The 18,950-nt window shown below is 41.8% G+C and overlaps 1 protein-coding gene across 1 annotated transcript; it reads left to right on the plus strand.

Moving 5' to 3' along the window:
* Positions 1 to 18,347, plus strand: LOC143842564 (cytochrome P450 2J2-like). The gene is made up of 9 exons (XM_077347813.1): positions 1 to 192; positions 4,322 to 4,484; positions 6,889 to 7,038; positions 7,822 to 7,982; positions 9,337 to 9,513; positions 11,197 to 11,338; positions 13,814 to 14,001; positions 14,762 to 14,903; positions 17,981 to 18,347. The coding sequence occupies exons 1-9, from the start codon at positions 25 to 27 to the stop codon at positions 18,169 to 18,171; spliced, it is 1,482 nt and encodes a 493-aa protein (XP_077203928.1). The 5' UTR covers positions 1 to 24; the 3' UTR covers positions 18,172 to 18,347.
* Positions 18,348 to 18,950: the final 603 nt, after the last annotated feature.

An 18,950-nucleotide genomic window follows, 5' to 3' on the forward strand; every position in this document is an offset into this window, starting at 1 on the left:
TATCCAGACAGAGAAAAAGAAGCAATGATCATGTTGGGAGTGTTGATTGCCCTGCTGACGTGTCTCCTGATGTTTCATTTCCTGAGACAACGCTCGTCACACAAGTCATACCCTCCTGGACCCCTTTGGCTACCCATCATTGGAAGTGTTTGGCGATTAGGGTTCAAGTTATATAAAGATACTGCCCTCAAGGTATGTAATTCCATAACATTAATCAAAGTAGTTAATGAAAGTTAGAACTATTCTCAATTCTTTTCCTTACTAGGCTGATATAGTCTCTTGACATACTTTAGTAGTCATCTATGTAGTCTCATATAACTGATCTGTACAGAAAAGTCTTAAAGGAAATTGAAGAGCTTTCAGCAAGGAGAGATGCTCTGGCCTCTCTTTCCAAAAGGATGTCTACAAATAATGTCTACATACTTGTTTCATGATCCCCACACCAGCACGCAAATTGAAGGAAGGGCACTTGCAAGGTAGAAAGGTAGCTTACCTAATCAACTGCATGAACACTGAAAAATCATCCGTTCCACCGAAGCAATATGTTGTCTTTATTGGTGGTCTGATGTGATCAGGGAACCGTGTACCTGATGGCAGGGATAGGGTGCCAAAGGACAAAGGACTCTGAAGACCTGCTCTTCCAAATGTAGCATAGATGCATCAGGAGAAACTTCTCAAAGCCTTAAAGTGTTGATCACTATGAAAATCTTCTGATAGCCTTCCATTCAGGAAAAATAGAGGAGAAGGGAACATATCCTTGTCTAAATGAAAATACAACCATATTAAAGAGAACAGCAACAGGACTGCAGTTGGAGGGGCGGGAATGGAAAGAAAACAAGCCAACGGTTCTTTTCAAGGTGAAAAAGCTCTAACAGACAAGACAAGGCCCTGAACTGACATTGAAGTGAGGCTGCTTTTGGAGGGGGTTGACCCCTTGCCCATGGTGGGGTGACTGCCTTACTGGGATCTAGAACTAAACTTTCAGAAACTATCTTTTCTCACTGGCTTCATTCTTAGTAACTTGTTCCCTGTATCAATTCTTTCCTTTTTTCATGGCTGTTTTAAGTCTTAAAAAATCAATCAGGGAAATTTAACCACCATTGTTTATTTGGAATTTTCATGGCATTTATGTCATTGGGTCTGATGTTTTTAGGGTGTTTTATTAACGTTTCACGGTAGGTTTTATTAATTGTAAACCACCACGAGCCAGCTTTGCTGGGAGTGGCGGTATAGAAATGTAATTATGAATAAACAAACAAATAAATAAATAAATAAATAAATAAATTTGCATGCATGTTTGTTTGTTTGTTTATTTATCCAACTCTATGATTCTATGATTCTATGATTCTATGATTCTATGATTGCAGGTATTAAGAGTTTCTGTTGTGAGTAAATCTATAAGGAAGGTGCTTTTCTTGACTATATCACTCAGATGGTGTGTGACTACACACTTTGAATTCAAATTTGGTAGGTGTCCGTTGAAAGGGAAGATTGTCAAACACACTTTAGTGTTTTGTAATCACAGAATCACTTTACTTTACGTTTGCTCCTCACATAACTTAAAAAACCTTTTCTTGTTACAATGGTCTTCCCTGGCCAATCTTAGCTCACTCTCAGCTTTGGCCTTTCTGATGATTGATCTACAGTGCCTAGTAACCTGTTGGTACTCTTCTTTAGAGCTCTGTCCTTCCCTCCATTTCCTGAACATTTCCCCCTTCTTTCTTAGTTCCTCTTGAAGTTCTCTGTTCATCCAAATAGGCTTCTTAGAGCTCCTGCAGTGTTTTCGTCTTTCTGGGATAGTCATGGATTGAGCATGCAATAGCTCTTGTTTGTGTAGCGCCCACCCTTCACATGCTCCCTTCCCTTCCAGCATTCTCGTCCATGGTATGACACTCATCATGTCTCTGAGTTTATTAAAGTTTGTCCTACGAAAATCCAACATCCGTGTCTGGCTACTAGCTTCCTTGGCTCCCCATCTCAAAGGAATTCTATGAGGACATGGTCACTTCCCCCTAGGGTCCCCACCTCCTTCATCAACTCTTGCCTGTTGGTCAGTATTAAGTCCAGTATGGCTGAACCTCTTGTGGGTTCATCTACCATTTGATAAATGAAATTGTCAGCCAGGCAGGTCAGAAAGTTCTTCATCAATCAGATGCAGAAAGTGTTGCTCTCTTTTAGGACTGCTAGAATTCCATCATTACTGCTTGCACAGAAAGTGGAACTCCAGTACAAAGGACTTATCCCAACACGTATCTTCCTTAATAACACCACTTCCCCCCTTCTTCGAAAATTTTCTACAAATAAGACTAGGCAAAGAACACAAATGGCTCAAAAAGTCAACGCAGCAGATTTATCTCAACCGGACCTAATAAATTGGACTGATCTTTCAAACAAGCCTTCTACTAGATATGCCAATTTAGAGAACTCAGTGGACGAGAATCTTATTAAATCTTTTGGGTTCCTGCCAATGGAAGACCCAAAAAGCAATTCTGAAACCTTCAGAAATCTCTGAATATGAATATAGACTCTGCTATCTAAAGTATGTTCTACTCCTGATTGATTTCTTAAAAGAAAATAAATAAGTTAGAGATGGTGGGGAAATGAAAAAGACATGAGTATCATATGCACTATACAATTTTAGGACCATGCACTTTGGGTATATCTTTAACCTATTTTTTTTTTTAAGAAGAGGCTCTGCACAATAAACGTTTTGTAGTAGTAATTGTTGTTGTTGTTGTTAATTGCGAAGTTAGTTGCCCCAACTATCTTTGAATATTTTCTACCTCCTCAAAGTTTCTTAATTCTTTCTTAGATTGTAATCTTGTCAGCTGTAAACTTGTCCATTAATGCTAGATGTCATACCTTATCTGAATTTCTTGTTAGTTGCGAAGTCGTGTCCGACCCATCACGACCCCATGGACAATGATCCTCCAGGCCGTCCTGTCCTCTACCATTCCCCGGAGTCCATTTAAGCTCGCACTGACTGCTTCAGTGATTCCATCCAGCCACTTCATTCTCTGTTGTCCCCTTCTTCTTTTGCCCTCAATCGCTCCCCACATTAGGCTCTTCTCCAGGGAGTCCTTCCTTCTCATGAGGTGGCCAAAGTATTTGAGTTTCATCTTCAGAATCTGGCCTTCTAAGGATCTGGCCAGTTAGGGATGATCTCCTCTAGGACTGACCAGTTTGTTCGCCTTGCAGTCCAAGGGACTCGCAAGAGTCTTCTCCAGCACCAGAGTTCAAAAGCCTCAATTCTCTGACGCTCGGCCTTCCTTATGGTCCAACTTTTGCAGCCATACATCGCAACTGGGAAGGCCATAGCCTTGACTAAACGCACTTTTGTTGGTAGGGTGACATTTACATATTTTAAAACCTATTGTCTCAATTGTACAGACATCCAACTTTTCGGTTAGGTTTTTCTCTTTCACCAACCTGCTCCAGCAGTCAGTTCTATGGGTGACGGTGCCACTATGGAAAAGCTTCCTGTTATTTGCACAGGGCTTGTCACCCTAGCTCACCTTTTTCTAATCCCATATGGCATCCAACATGAACAGGATTTGGGCATGCCAAATTGCAATCTTCAATCTCCCAGGAAGCTCACCGAGCGATCTAGATTCAGTCACTCTTTCCTCTCTCACCCTGATCAACTTCACAGGACTGTTAAAAAACATGGCACAGGTGGGAGGAAACGGTATGTGACACCCAGTGATTCTTGGAAGAAGAAAAGGGTAAATGCACTAAATAAATAAATAAAGCCTTAGTATAACAAATTAGTCTAGGACAGAGTTCTTCAACCTTTTGAACCTGGAGGTACCCCTGAAATATTTTTCTAGGAGCCTTGGAAGAAATGGCATGACCCTTCAGAGAAGTGGACATGAAAGTTAGATGTGGGGTCCAGCCAATCAATCATTTATTGTTTCTGTTTTGGAGAAAGTGACTCGGTCTGAAGAGCAACAGGAAAAATGGGCTCCAATGATGTCTAGTGATGTCAGTGGCCATCCAACCTTCGGGAAAAGGCTGTATAAGTCCTGAGGAGCTCTTGCGTAACCCCAGATTTCCCAAGGAACTTGGTTAGAAATCCCTGGTCTAGGATTTGACTTGGGCAGCTGAGAAGGTTGTCAAGTAAGAGAAACCTATGAAGAGATGTTGAGAATGCAGAGACAAGGTGGAAGAAAGCATGAATCTGAGAGAAGGGGAATGGGCAGAGAAGGGAGTGTCACTTGGCCAGGTGGTGAAGAAGAGTGAACTGAGCATGCAAAAGTCAAGCAAACTAAATGAATTAATTTAATTTTGTCCCTCTTGTTACTCTTCATGCAAATGGCAGATAAGCAAACAGTATGGAAACATTTTGATGGGATGGCTGGGGTCGGTACCTGTCGTTGCAATTTCTGGATATGAAGCAGTGATAGAAGCGCTGATCAACCATTCAGAAGATTTTGATGAGCGGCCAGTGACCCCATTCTTGAAAGCTTTTGCAAAGGAAAGGGGTAAGTCCTTCGGAAAAGTTTTCCTTGTGAAAGGTTATCCTTGTCTACCACCCCCTCCCAAATGTACGAGGTCCAAGGCAGGAACAGCCTCTACCCTGGGAATGTTTACTCATGTGTAAGTCATGGCTCTCATCCAGGATAGTTTAGCCTGAATCAGAAGAGTCCTCAAGCCTTCATCATCTGGATCGGGCAATCAAAATGGGAGAGCAATGTGGGAGAGGCCTGGAAACAATGGATGCCAATGTTGTTTTAGATATTTTAATAGATTGTAATTTATATGGGTGTATAATGATGTCTACTGCCCTGCGATAGCCAAGGAGTGTGGTCATATAAATCTAACTATAAATTACTAATCACTCAATGTTATAAAGTTACACTTACTCCCTACCTGCTTGATCCTTCCTTGGGGTATGCCAACAATACAGAGAAAGCACTCTGCCAATGAAGGCCAATCAGTTCAAATTGTACTCTGTCAATAGGGACCAATCAGGTCAAAAAATAGAATCATAGAATCATAAAATAATAGAGATGGAAGGGACCTCATGGGTCATCTAGTTCAATGCCCTGCACTATGCAGGACACTCACATCCCAATTGCTCATCTACTGTAACCTGCCACCCCCTGAGCCTTCACAGAATCAGCCTCTCCGTCGGATGGCTATCTAGCCTCTGTTTAAAAATTTCCAAAGATGGAAAACCTATCACTTCCCAAGGAAGCCTGTTCCACTGAAAAACCACTCTAACTGTCAAGAACTTCTTCCTGATGTTTAGATGGAATTTCTTTTGCATTAATTTCATTAATATTGTGCGCAGACAGCCAGGAACATCCTCTACCCTGGGAATGTTTACTCATGAGTAACTCATGCCTCTCAGCCAGAATAGTTTAGCCCAAATCAGAAGGGCTCTTAGCCATGCTAGTTTAGCCTCACTCAGGAGGTAGCTGACAGCCATGAAAGGCTAATAAGGAGTCAGCGCTCTGGCTCCAACTTCCTGCCAGTTTCAGAAGTTTACTGGGTCGAAGAAGAGCTTCCCTCGTGCCAGTAAGCTACTCTGATCTCATGCCTTCTTTCAACTTGGTGGACAGGGTGTTGAGCCGCCTCCTGATGCAGGCTCTGTGTGCCATCTGGTGGGGGGATGCTGTGGGAGGCCCAGAAATCCCCCCTGCCAGCCCTCTGGTACTCAGGACAGCCAGGAAAAGCTTCTGCCTTGAAAATGTTTACTCATGAGTAAGTCATGTAAGGCTTGCAGTCTGCAATCTGAAAAGGGAGGAATGCTTTGGGGGTAGCCATCAGAGCAGGGAAAATGATACTGATGTGGGTGGGAAAGGGAAGATATAAACTTTCATATTCTCTATGGGCACAACCTTGCTATTGCTGCAGTCATTCCAAGACCATCACAACAAAGCTGACCTCCGTTGCCAGCTCGATCGAGGTGACTCTGCTGTGCTAGTTCCTTTAGATCTGTCGGCTGCGTTTGACGTGGTCAGTCATGAGCTGCTAGCAAGCCGCCTCACCAGTACCGGGATACAGGGTATAGCCTTGCACTGGATATGCTCCTTCCTCCAAAACCAGACCCAGAGGGTAGCATTGGGGGAAGAGCTGTCAGGTCCTTATTGCCTCCCTTGCGGGGTCCCATAGGGTTCGGTGCTATCCCCCACATTATTCAACATCTTTATGCGCTCTCTGGCACTGTTTCCCAGTAGCACATTCCAAATTTCACCTTCCCGATAGAAGACACATTGGTATTAATACCCTGCATTTCAGTGCTGAAAGGAGTCTCAGAGTGGCTTGTAATAGTCTTCCCTTTTTCTCCCCCCAAAGACGCTTTGAGATAGATGAGGCTGAGAGGGCTCTGAGGGAAACTGCTCTGGGAGAACAGTTTCTAACAGGACTGGGAGTAGCCCAAGATCACCCAACATGGGGAGGAGTAGGGAATCCAATCCAGAAAATAAATAAAATTTAGCCTCCCTTCTCAAAACTTCAGTCAAATTACAGCAAAGGATAAACGAGAGAAGAGCTTTGGGATGAGATGGCTTTAATGTGCCTTTTAATATTATGAATGATTATTGTCTTATTTATTATCATTATATATGTTTTTGTTATTTCCGCTGCTGCTGGTGGCGGCCAGTATCGGAGTCATATCATGACCCAAACAGGGACTGATACTGTATTGCATTATATTACAGTTGTATATTATTATTATTATTATTATTATTATTATTATTATTATTATTATTATTATTATTAGGATTTATTACCCACCACTCTCGACAGAGCTGGCTCGTGACGGGTGTCTAAAGAGGGGGTGTTTTTCCAGCACATACCCGTATAGAAGCATTGTAGCTTTCCAGGCTGTCAACCCAAACTTGACAGCAGTAATTTCTCATTGATTTTTCCTGCCTTTAGGTATTATAATGTCAAATGGCCACATCTGGAAGCAACAGAGGAAGTTCGGGCTAACCACCATGCGGAAGCTGGGACTGGGGAACAAAGGCATAGAGCCCCAAATAGAAGAGGAGGCCCATCAGCTGGTTGAGACTTTTGCACGTGAAAAAGGTATGTGATGACAGGAAACTGTACTGTCAATGATTTACCAACACACAAGCCACAAATGTGATTGTCCGGCATCCCTCTTCCATAGCAACTGTTGTAACCACATCAGAGAGTCAGTTCAGTGCTGGGATTAGGAGTGGTGTCCTCTCATCTGGACAACCAGGTTGGATTCCCTACTCCTCCTCATATAGCCAGCTGGGTGACCTTGAACCAGTTCCTATTCTCTCAGAGAACTCACCTGTCTCATGGGGTGTCTGTTGTGGGGAGAAGAAAGTAAAGGTGTTTAATAGAATCATAGGGTTGGAAGGTGCCATGCAGGCCATCTAGTCCAACCACAGGCCGGTCATCCTAAAGCAACGATGATACGTATCTGTCCATCCACTGCTTAAAGACTACCAGTGAGGGGGAGCTGGCCACCTCCTTAGGCAAATGTTTCCACTACTGAATTGATCTGAATGTGGAAATTTCCCCCTGATACCTAGCTGGTACTGTTTCACATATAGTTTAAGGCCATCCCTTATCGTTATGGTTTCTGAAGGTCTTCAGGAAGAAGCAGGATCCTATATGACATCTCAGAATGACCTTTATTAAAACCCACTGTGGTTCTGTGTGAAATGATTTTTTTCTAAGTTGCATGTTTTGTTAAATACATATTTTAGTATCTTCTAAAAGAAACCACTCTAAAGATTGCAAAGATCTTACTTTTGTTTTCCTAACTCCAGTAAGATATCCATGTTGAGTGTTCATAAAAGTGTGAAAATGTTTTGCAACCAATTTTATTTGCAGGACGGCCATTTGACCCTATGTTGGCCATCTCTAATTCCATCTGCAATTTGATCTGTGCTGTGGCCTTTGGACACCGGTTTCCTGCTGAGGATAAAGAATTCATCAAGTTGATGGAAGCAAATGATTATTTCCTTCGATTTTTGGGTAGCATAAGTCATATAGTAAGTCATTTTTTGTTCTATTATATCAGACAGGAGTCTCTTAGATTTCCTCTCCTGACATCTTTAAGATGTCTGGGGACTGAAGATGATTTGGTTGTCTCAAACTTCATGGTTGGAATCGGTTCTACCAATATGAGAAGACTTTCAATTTGATAATGAACAAGAGAAAAAAAAAACAAAACATCAGTGTGGGTCCCATTTCTTAAGGGGGTTGATGTTTGATCATTATTCTGTTATATTGATTTCCATATTGACTAGGTGATATGTTTTGTGCAAATCTAGATTTATTTTTCCCATATGATCCATAAAGAATCATTGAGATACATAAGCTGAAATGAACGGAAAAAAAATTATTGGAGCACAATTCAGGAATAGCAGAGAAATCATACAGACAGACAAGATGATTTCAAGCCAATAAGATGTACTTCTATCCCTACAAGGCTTATTTTTCTTATCACTTTGAGCCAATCAAATAAATATCTTCTAGATTCCAAAGTAATTTCATTCTAAATTACCTGGAGCCTGGTTCAAAGATTCACCCCAATTTTATATATTTATTTATTTGTTTGTTTGTTTGTTTAGAATTATATACCACCCTCCCCGAAGGCTCAGGGCTTTATCACTTTGAGCCGATCAAATAAATATCTTCTAGATTCCAAAGTAATTTCATTCTAAATTACCTGGAGCCTGGTTCAAAGATTCACCCCAATAAAGAAGAATAAGAATGTAGAGGGGAAATAAATATGAGCATGTACAGTCAACGAGCATGTACATATTAATTAGCGTTTGTTTTCCAATGCTCTCCTTCTCTTCAGCTTATAAGTCTTTTTCTGTTAAGGAATCCCAGAAAAAACAAAAATTGACAGAACTGTGCATTGACAAAACTGTCCAAAATTAGGTGAATCTTTCAAAACATAGCAGGCGACCAGTAGCAATTTAAAGAACCAAAATGTATGGAAATTTAATCCTTCACGAGCCAAATCTCAATGCCTCACTTGCATGAAGTGTACATCCATTAGCCAATTAACTCTTATTTAACCCATGATTATGGCCTCTATTCTTTTCCCAAGAGTCTTTGTGTTGGATTATTACAAAGCTGAAGAAGTTTCATGATGAAACTAGTTGTTAATTGGAAGTCTAGCCTGAAGACAAGAATGTCCCTTTGTTTTTTATGTTAACCTCCAGTAGGAACACAGGAATTCTTCTGTTAACTATAAGATTTATTGAGGGGGACATTTTTTTTTCAATTGTATACATCCTCCTGGTTATTATCTTGATTTCAGAATCCCAGCACTTATCTAATAGACTGAGCCAGCTGATACTACTGTCATGATTTGCTTTCATCTCCTTGTAGTCTTATGAACTTTTCCCATGGATCATGGAACGTCTCCCGGGGCCTCACAAGAAGGCCTTAGCAAGTGCAGAGGCTGTGCTTTCATTTGCAAGGAAGGAGATAGAAAAGCATAAGAAGTACCATGCTGTCCATGAGCCGCAAGATTTCATTGATTTCTATCTACTTCAGATGAAGAAAGTAAGTAGTCACCTTCTACATTAAATAAAAAGGAAAACGATGTCAGCCCATGCAAACTGCATTACTGGAAAACTGTAGAGCTCTTTCCCTGCATGAGGTTCAAGTTCAGAACACTGATGGAGCTCTCCATTCTGCTCAGAAATTGTAACACAGTGTATCACAAAGATGTAGTGTTGGTGGAGAGAGAACTGGCTCACCTGAACGAGCAGCTTTTCCCAAGTATTGCCTTCAGATTACTAAGCAACCCAAAACAAAATAGAGAAAAAAGTCTGATCAAACATGAAAACGACTAAATACAGAACAGTTCAGTTTCTTAGGTAGTTACAGCACATCAAGGGTCAATATACCATTTCTTGTTTTTGCCATTACATTACAGCTGACTTAGGGCAACTCCTTAGGGCGTTCAAGACGAGATGTTCAGACTTTTATAATGTTATTTATTTATTTATTTATTTATTTATTTATTAATTTATTTATTTATTTATTTATTTATTGTATTTGTATACCGCCCTCTCTGAAGGCTCAGGGCGGTTCACATAAACAGAACAGAAACAATACAGATAAGTTAGATTAACAATAATGAATGAAGTGAAACAACAAGCAATATGGAACAGTAGAAAAATTAAATATTAAAGTAACTCCTACAGATAGCCCAGTGGGTTGGGCGGAATTAAGGTGGGTACCGCTATGTTGTTGGCAATCAATGAGTTTGTTAACATTATTTTTAATTATTTTACCCATCAATATATTGTTTATGGAAGAGCCTCTTGTGGCGCAGAGTGGTAAGGCAGCGATATGCTGTCTGAATCTGTCTGCCCATGAGGTTGGGAGTTCAATCCCAGCAGCCGGCTCGAGGTTGACTCAGCCTTCCATCCTTCCGAGGTCGGTAAAATGAGTACCCAGCTTGCTGGGGGGTAAACGGTGATGACTGGGGAAGGCACTGGCAAACCACCCCGTATTGAGTCTGCCAAGAAAACGCTAGAGGGCGTCACCCCAAGGGTCAGACATGACTCGGTGCTTGCACAGGGGATACCTTTACCTTTACCTTTATATTGTTTATATAATGTACACTGCCCTGAGCTGCTTTGCTGGACAGGGTGGTATATAAATCAAATAAATAAATAAAGATTGTATAAATGTTTATACTTATCGTTTGTCAAATTGTGGCTTGTAGGTGGTTTATATTTTGCTTGTTTATTTACTATTAATTTATATATTTATTCCGCCCGGTCTTGGCCAACTTATTCCACACTTACCTTCTGTAAGCTTCAGAATGTCACTTCTCAGGTGTGTGTCATATGTCTCCGAATTCTCTAAAAAGCCTGCATTTTGCTAAAAGAAGAAATAGGTGTGTCTAATACAATTAAAACACAATACAGTATCTGAAAAACTCCAGTATAAAATATAAAAATCAATCCCTTTAAAGTATGGCATTTTCTTAAAGGCAATGGTCAGAAAGACACACTGGGTCTTCCATGGTCAGTAGATTGAGTGTTCCCTAGGCTGTGAATATTTTGTTAAATTAATAATCTGTTAATAATTAACAGATATTTAATTCAGTCAGATTTTATTTCTTCTGCTGCTTCCTCAATATGTTTTATAGAGTTTTTTCTCAATAGCTTTCAAGTCAAAAGTTTAGAGTTTCTTGAAAATGTGATCTCACTTTCTTTCCATCAACAACAGAGCAAGAATGACCCCACCTCTACTTACAATGAGGACAATCTGGCTCAATGTATCTTTGACCTCTTTATCGCAGGAACAGAAACAACATCCTTGACATTGCGATGGGCTTTGCTCCTCATGGCAAATCACCCAGACATCCAAGGTAAGAAGGACTTCTGTCCTGACTCAAACAAAGGCCACCATCATGTCCCCAGGCTGTAATTCTTTTAAGCTTCCATACCAGATAGCTAACTTACTGTTCAAGGTCCAAGGAAAGCAGAGTGAGAAATCTATGTCACTAGAAAGAATCCCAGGAATTCTAAGTACATTTCATTGGAAAATCAGTAAAATGAATTAGTTTAGTATTACAGTATTAGAAAGACGTGAACAAATCAAGAACTGCAATAAAGATGTTCAATATCCATTTGAGAACATTAGGCTATCATAATATTTAAAGAGCCGAGCTATATTTTGAAATTGGATTCAAATTCAAATCCATATTCATTGGGTGATCTTAGATTTCACTGGGTGCCCTTCATCCTGTCACTCTCTCTCACTGAACATATAATTGATTAAAGGTAAAGTAAGGCAGCCGACATGCACCAGCCATGAGTCGAGAGGGGGGCAGGATTTCCTGGTCCTAGCCTCCACCTATAGCCGGGTGGAAGAGCTCCATTGTGCAGGCCTTGCAGAACTGTGACAGCTCCGACTGGGCCCCCAACTTTTCCAGGAGCTCATTTTACTATGAGGTGGAAGATATTACAAAAGATATGGTTGTTACGTAAACCACAAGTTTCAGTTTGCAAAACCAGAGCAAGGCTGTTGATGATAGAACCTGGGAAGAGGGGACAATTAATTCATAAGGTCACCATAAGTCAGAAGCTACAGGACGGCATATAACACAATGAAGAAACTGAAGGAAGACCCTCTCCCACCTTTTGGCATATGCTCAGCCCTCCTCTTGAAAGGACAGGCCCTCACCAGGGACCCCAGCACCAGACACAGTACCGCAGGGAGGGGCAAGAAACCAGGAGGGCCACGCCTTCATCTTGCAGTCTGCTCCCAAGTTCTGCTGGGTGGCACATCACATAGGAGTGCTGGGGCCTGTATTATCTTTACCGTTTTTCAAGGAGTGTCACATGAATGGTTATATACAACTGATCAGCAATCATGGGTGTGCCCTCTACGTAGGAGTTCTTGAGTGTCAGGGAACCCCCATGACCTCTTTTCTTAAGGCTAGGATTAGAGACCTAAGTGGGTTATGCATGTGAAGGTTTTTACCAGTTAGCATACTGACCCTTTTAAATCATAATTTTCTTAAATGGTCATGTTTTTCTGCAAGGATTATGCACTTGTCATATGGACTTTTGATGGCAAATAATGGGGGGGGGCAATTCCTACGTTGTGCTTGACACTCATTGGCAAGCCATAGTCAGCTGCAGTGTCACATGACCGCCATTCTGGAACACACTACTAGAACGGCCTTGTGGGAATTGTAGTTCATGGACACAGAGACCTCAACAGGAAATTTCCATCAGGGCACACAACCTTTTGAAAAAACTACAACCTTCCCAGGGCTAGAACAAGGATTTAGGAAAGTCAGTGCCATACTTGACTGTCTTATCCAGCCTTATCCAATGCTGTCTTATCCACTCTTATTTGGAAATACTAAGTCCTAAGAAAGGGAAATTGTTTACAGCTTTTATTGACCGTAAGTCAGCCTTTGATTCAATCCCAAGAGAAAAACTGTGGAAGAACTTGGGCTATTTAAACACTGATGACCACCTATTACTGTTATTAAAACAACTACATTGTAATAATTTCTGCAAAGTAAAGTATTCAAAAGAGGGGAATCTCACTGATAAAATACCCATTAATATGGGAGTGATGCAGGGATGCATTGTTACTCCTCATTCATTTAATCTTTTTTTTTTTACCAATGGTCACCCTCCTTGGTAGATAATAGATCTACTCCACTGTTACTATATGCGGATGATACAATGATCTTATCATGAACCCAAAAATGCTAAATAAGATATATTAGAACTTTTATAGATTACTCTACCAAAAACCATCTCACCATTAATTATGAGATGACTAAGATCTTAGTCTTTGCCAAAGCAAGACATAAATACCAGTGGAAGGTGAGAGGCAATTGAACTGAGCAAATATATCATTTCAGATACCTTAGAATGAATTTTAGCTATAACAAGTGACATACCATACGGAGAAGGTTGTCAAATCCTCTAAAGGGCAACTGGCTTTACTAGCAAAAATTTTCCCCCGGATGGCTAATAGGAATTTCTCAGCTGCAATGAAAATCTATGCAGGTAAAATAATTCCCCAACCTGGTGTTTTGAAGCCCAATCTGGATTGGTGCACTCAGCAACAAAGTTGAAAAAAATCAATCTACCTTTTTTAGACAATTGTTGGATATACCAAATAATAGTCATAGTGGAGTCACCCTATATTTAAAGGGTGAGTTGACAGAGTAGATAAATAAGTTACAGAGTAGATAGAGGAGTAATATGCATTCCAATATTTTGAATATGTAATATCTAATAAGTTAATTGGTTCAGGAATGAGGTGCAGGATGTGCAGTGCCCATAATAAAGATATTTTTTACTGTTTTCCTCAGACAAAGTCCACAAGGAGATCGAAGATGTTTTGGAATCCTCTCAATTATTCCGGTACCAAGATCAGAAGAAACTGCCCTACACTAATGCTGTTATACATGAGATCCAGCGTTTCCAGTATATCTTATTAGTTGGGCTTGCCAGACAATGTTCAAAAGATGTGAACATGTGTGGTTTCTTTATTCCAAAGGTACAGGATATTCTTGTGGATCCTTAGAGTGATATCTTCAAAAGGTGTATAAGTATAAAACAACAACAAGAAGAAGGGTAGTTTTTATCTCCTGCTTTTCTTTGCCTCAAAGCCGATTGCAATCTCATGTACAGAAGCTTCATGGATAGTCAAATGCTGGAATCATGGAAGGGACCTCCAGGATCATGTAGACCAACCCCCTGCAGAATGAAGGAAAGCCACAACTACCTGCCCACCACCATGACCTCAATTCCATGCCAAGATGAGGACTTTTTAGTACTGTGACAGACCCCGATATATCTGTGCTGATCTATTTGTGATAGAAAGTCTCAGTTTTATTCAGAAGTCCCGCACTGCCACTCATTTGTCCAAAAGGGCTAAGATTAAGGAATAAATCACTGTAGCATCAACGCTGACATCATTTCTGGAGTGAACGCAGAACAGCTGAGAAACCACTCAAGGATTCATGAGAATCTCTATGTAGGGGGTTGGACTAGATGACCCTGGAGGTACATTCCAACTCTATGATTCTATCTTTCTATGTTAAACCATAGAGTTTCTACTGTAACCTAGAATGGCATAATCAGTTCAAGGGTCCACCATTAAATGATACCATGTCCTCACTCTGATGATGCTATCAATATTTCTCCCCTCCATCTCCTGCCAGACATCAGGCTCTGACTGGCAACTGGGACAATGACTGGAAAAGATCAATCTTCTTGTTTTTAGGTATACCAAAGCAACAGTTTTGTTCTTCCAGGGGGCTCTTGTTGTTCCGGATCTACGTTCTGCGCTTAATGATCCTAAACAATGGGAAACACCAGAGAAATTCAACCCAAATCATTTTTTGGACAAAGATGGACATTTTGTGAAAAGAGAAGCATTTCTTCCATTTGGGGCAGGTAAACGCAAAATGTGCTTGATAGATGTTCATATGGTTCTCTGAAGGATTACATTTAAGAAAATTATCTTCTCATACAGAATGCTTTTAGGAATAACTAAATTATCAGAAACCTTATGACAAATATTAAAATGATTTTACTTAAAATCTATTCAATGTAGATTGGAAATAACAAGAAATTTCTTCTTTTTTTTTTGTATAACATTCTTGAGCTTTTCTACTGAGCAGGACTATTGGGACATAGAAGACCAACCCCTGAGATCCTTGAATAATGGAGGCAGGAATAGAATGGGGGGCTTTCTGCATGTAAAGTATGTGCTTTTCCTTGGAGCAATGACTCTTCCCACTAATGTGTGATAGGTAAAGGTATCCTCTGTGCAAGCACTGAGTCATGTCTGGCCCTTAGGGTGACGCCCTCTAGCGTTTTCATGGCAGACTCGATACGGGGTGGTTTGTCAGTGCCTTCTCCAGTCATTACCGTTTACCCCCCAGCAAACAAGCTGGGTCCTCATTTTACCCACCTCGGAAGGATGGAAGGCTGAGTCAACCTTGAGCCGGCTGCTGGGATTGAACTCCCAGCCTCATGGGCAGAGCTTCAGATTGCATGTCTGCTGCCTTACCACTCTGCGCCACAAGAGGCTCTATGTGTGCTAGCACTGCGTATTTTACAGTTTTAGAAGAAATATGGAATTGACTTCTTTTGAGAACATATGAGAATGTTGTTCTCTTGAGAAGCAACTCAGCCCCGAGCTTCCCCCCAGTTGTCTATTGGCTGGGTACTTTCCAGCCTTCTCAAGAAACGATAGCTTTGGGGCTTGAAACTAGATCCCTAGTTTCTCCAGGGAAATATTACATAGCACTAAAGAGGGCTGAGAATTAATTCTTTGTTAAGTATGCTCTATTCTTATATTGGGCCTTTTCTCTTTTGAAGAAGAGCTGTTGCTTATATCCTACTTTAACTACCTAAAGAGGACTCAAACAGCTTAAAATCTCCTTCCCTTCTTCTCCCCCCAAAAGACATGCTGTGAGGCAGATGGGACTGAGAAAGTTCTGAGAGAACTTTGAGGGGCCCACAGTTACCCAGCTGGCTACATGTGGAGGACTGTGGCTAAGGGTCTCTCCTTAGCCGAAGTGGACAAATTGCTGGATCAGTGAGGGTGACCCCTTGCTCGTTAGATCCTTGTCCATCTTGGCTGCTCACATCAGACAACCAATGGATAAGAGGGTTTTGAGGGAGATTTTGAGGGTTTTGAACCTGTCCCTATCACTGAGAGAATGCCCTGAGGAGTTTAAAGTGGCAGTGGTTCATCTTCCACTGAAGAAGTCATCCCTGGATCTACGAGAGCCTGCCAAATACCACCTGGTATATTGCATCTTGTGTTCCTGGGGAAAGTAGTGGAGAAGGAGGCCATCAGAGACCAGCTCCTTGCATATTTGGAACAAACTTAAGCCTTTGACTAATACCAGTCTGGCTTCTATCCTGGTCATTGGGTAAAGACCATGCTGGTCTCTCTAATGGATGATCTCTGATATCTGCTGGACCAAGATTTGTCAGCTATCCTCATTTTATGAGATCTATCAGCTGCATTTGTTTGTCCAAGAGATGTTGGCTCACCACCTTGTTTACCCAGGGGTCAGGGAAGCGGCCTTAAAGTGGCTTACCACGTTCTTTAAGAACTGGTGGGTTGTGGTGGGTAAGAAGTTATCTAACCCCTTTGTTATGGGCTGGGGTGTCATCAGTATGTGGATGATACCCAGCTCTATCTTCTGATGGCTGGCCGGATCTCCCCCCAAATTCATTCGCCAGTTGTTTGGAAGCAGTAGGTGGATGGCTAAGACAGCATCCTCTGAAACTCAACACCTCTAAGATGGATGTCCTGTGGCTGGGTAGAAGGGGACAGGACCAGGAAGCGTATCTCTTCTGCCTGGATTGGGTGCAACTTACACATGCACTAGCAGACAGGAATTTGGGGGTGATCCTTGATTCCTCCCAGTCTATGGTGTTGCAGGTCCCAAAGGTAGCCCAAATGGCTTTTTCCCCACCTGTGCCAAGCACAGTTACTAGTGCCCTACCTGTCCATGGAACACTTGGCCACAATGATCCATGCAACTGTCACTTCCAGGTTAGATTTCTGTAACTCACTCTACGCGAGCCTACCCTTGTCCCTGGTCCAGAAATTGCAGCTGATACAGGACGCAACTACTCAGGTCCTCACTTGGTCATCTTGGTGGGCCCACGTCCAGGCAATGCTGAGGCAGGTGCATTGGTTTCTGATTAGTTTCTGGATCTTCACGGTTTTGGTTTTGACCTTTCAGGCTGTACACAGCCTGGGTCCTACATATCTGCAGGACCCCTCATCTCCTTAAACCCCCCATAGGGCTCCTTGCTCTGCAGGTATGAATTTGGTGGTTATCCCATGGTTCCGGAAGGTATGTCTGCCCTCAACCAGAGCCATGTCCTTTTCGTTCCTGGCCCCAACCTGGTGGGATGAGCTCAAGGAATAGCTGATGACCATGTTGGAACTCTCTGGTTTCTGCAAGGCATGCAAATCAGAGTTCTTCCACAAGGCATCTGGTTGAGGCCAGACTGGGACTGGAGTAATAAGATCAGGTCTCTCCCCACACCTCCCCGGGCCAAATATTGCCTGAGATCAACTGTTGGACAGAAAGCTGAGAACAGGAGAGTTGAGGCACTGGAATGTGGTGGAGCAGGGCATATGTTTACCACAATCAAAGCTGTTGTAAGTCAGTTTAAATTGTGAATTGTGTTCTGGGAAAGTGTATGGGCTAGTTTTAATGTGGGTGTTTTTGATGTAAACCGCCACGAGCCAGCCGGAACGGGACTGGCGATATATGAGACAAATAATAAAGTGAAACAAAATAAAATAAAAGCCACAACACTATGTCGGACAAGGGGGCAGAAAATAAGTAACAGCTTGTCAATGATTGGGTAGGGAGGACTTCCTGTTGCAGCAACACAAGTTCCTGAACAACTAGTTTTGAGGAGTAAAGTCCTGGCCCATCAGCTCATGCTGCATACCTGTTAATCGATTCCTTACTTGTTTCCTTCCTTTGCAGGGTCCCGTGCCTGTCTGGGAGAGCAGCTGGCAAGGATTGAGCTCTTCATCTTCTTTGCCAACCTGCTGAGGGCATTCACTTTCCAGCTGCCAGAAGGAGTGAAGGAGCTCAACACAGATCCAATAGTTGGTGCATCAGTAGCTCCACGCCCCTATAAGCTCTGTGCTGTTCCCCGCAACAGTTCATCATAAACTGAACAAATTGGAATGGCTCATTTCTCTGTAGAACTTTTGCTTCATCCTAAACTTGCTCTGACCTGCTCAATTCATTCTGTGCTTGATCTCTTTATCAGAGCTAAACAGATGCTTCCTCAAGACAGAATTTAGGCAGATCTGTCATTGCTAATAATATTATTGCCCAATAAATAATCTTATTAGTACATTTGTTGTCTTCTTGTGAATGCTCTAACCAGAATTCTAAAAGATAAAGGGTGCCTTTTGTGTGTGTGTGTTGGTGACCCCATAAAGTCCCACCTGATGGGTTTTCCAAGGCAGAAATCAGCAAAGGTAGTTTGCACTGCCTTCCTTTGCATACAAAACCCTCATATCCACCTTCTGGCCTGACTTATTTTCTGAACTTTCACAAGATCTGGCTGATCTGGACTATGGCGGCAGCAGAAGGATGAATAAACTGACTTCAAAACCAGTCTTATTTGTTAGCCTAAAGGAGTGCCAGTGAAATCTCTTTTTTGGAATAAAGTTTCTTCCTCAGTGACATTAAACATATCCAAAAATATGTTTTGTCCAGTGTGGGTCCCAGCCTTATCGAGGGAAGCATGAGCTGGCAAAACAGCTTCAAGGATCCCATCCTGAACTTCAGTGCGGTGATAGCCCTTGAGAAGGACCTGCAGGTGTTTAGGAGATGTATACATTGAGGAGGTGTATACGTTCCAGCCGTCCTCAAGGGACGCAGCCTCTGGTTATGTGGAAAATGTTGAAAGCATTAAGTGCTGATAGTCCACAGAGACTCC

The sequence above is a fragment of the Paroedura picta genome, chromosome 8 (genome assembly GCF_049243985.1).
Source record: "Paroedura picta isolate Pp20150507F chromosome 8, Ppicta_v3.0, whole genome shotgun sequence".
In the NCBI taxonomy this organism is placed as follows: domain Eukaryota; kingdom Metazoa; phylum Chordata; class Lepidosauria; order Squamata; family Gekkonidae; genus Paroedura; species Paroedura picta.

What these genes read in the sequence shown, in the direction of transcription:
- LOC143842564 (XM_077347813.1), top strand. Translation starts at nt 25, where the DNA reads ATGATCATGTTGGGAGTGTTGATTGCCCTGCTGACGTGTCTCCTGATG. An exon ending in ATAAAGATACTGCCCTCAAG is followed by an intron (nt 193 to 4,321) that starts GTATGTAATTCC and finishes TGCAAATGGCAG; the next exon opens with ATAAGCAAACAGTATGGAAA. An exon ending in GTGGTTTCTTTATTCCAAAG is followed by an intron (nt 14,002 to 14,761) that starts GTACAGGATATT and finishes TTGTTCTTCCAG; the next exon opens with GGGGCTCTTGTTGTTCCGGA.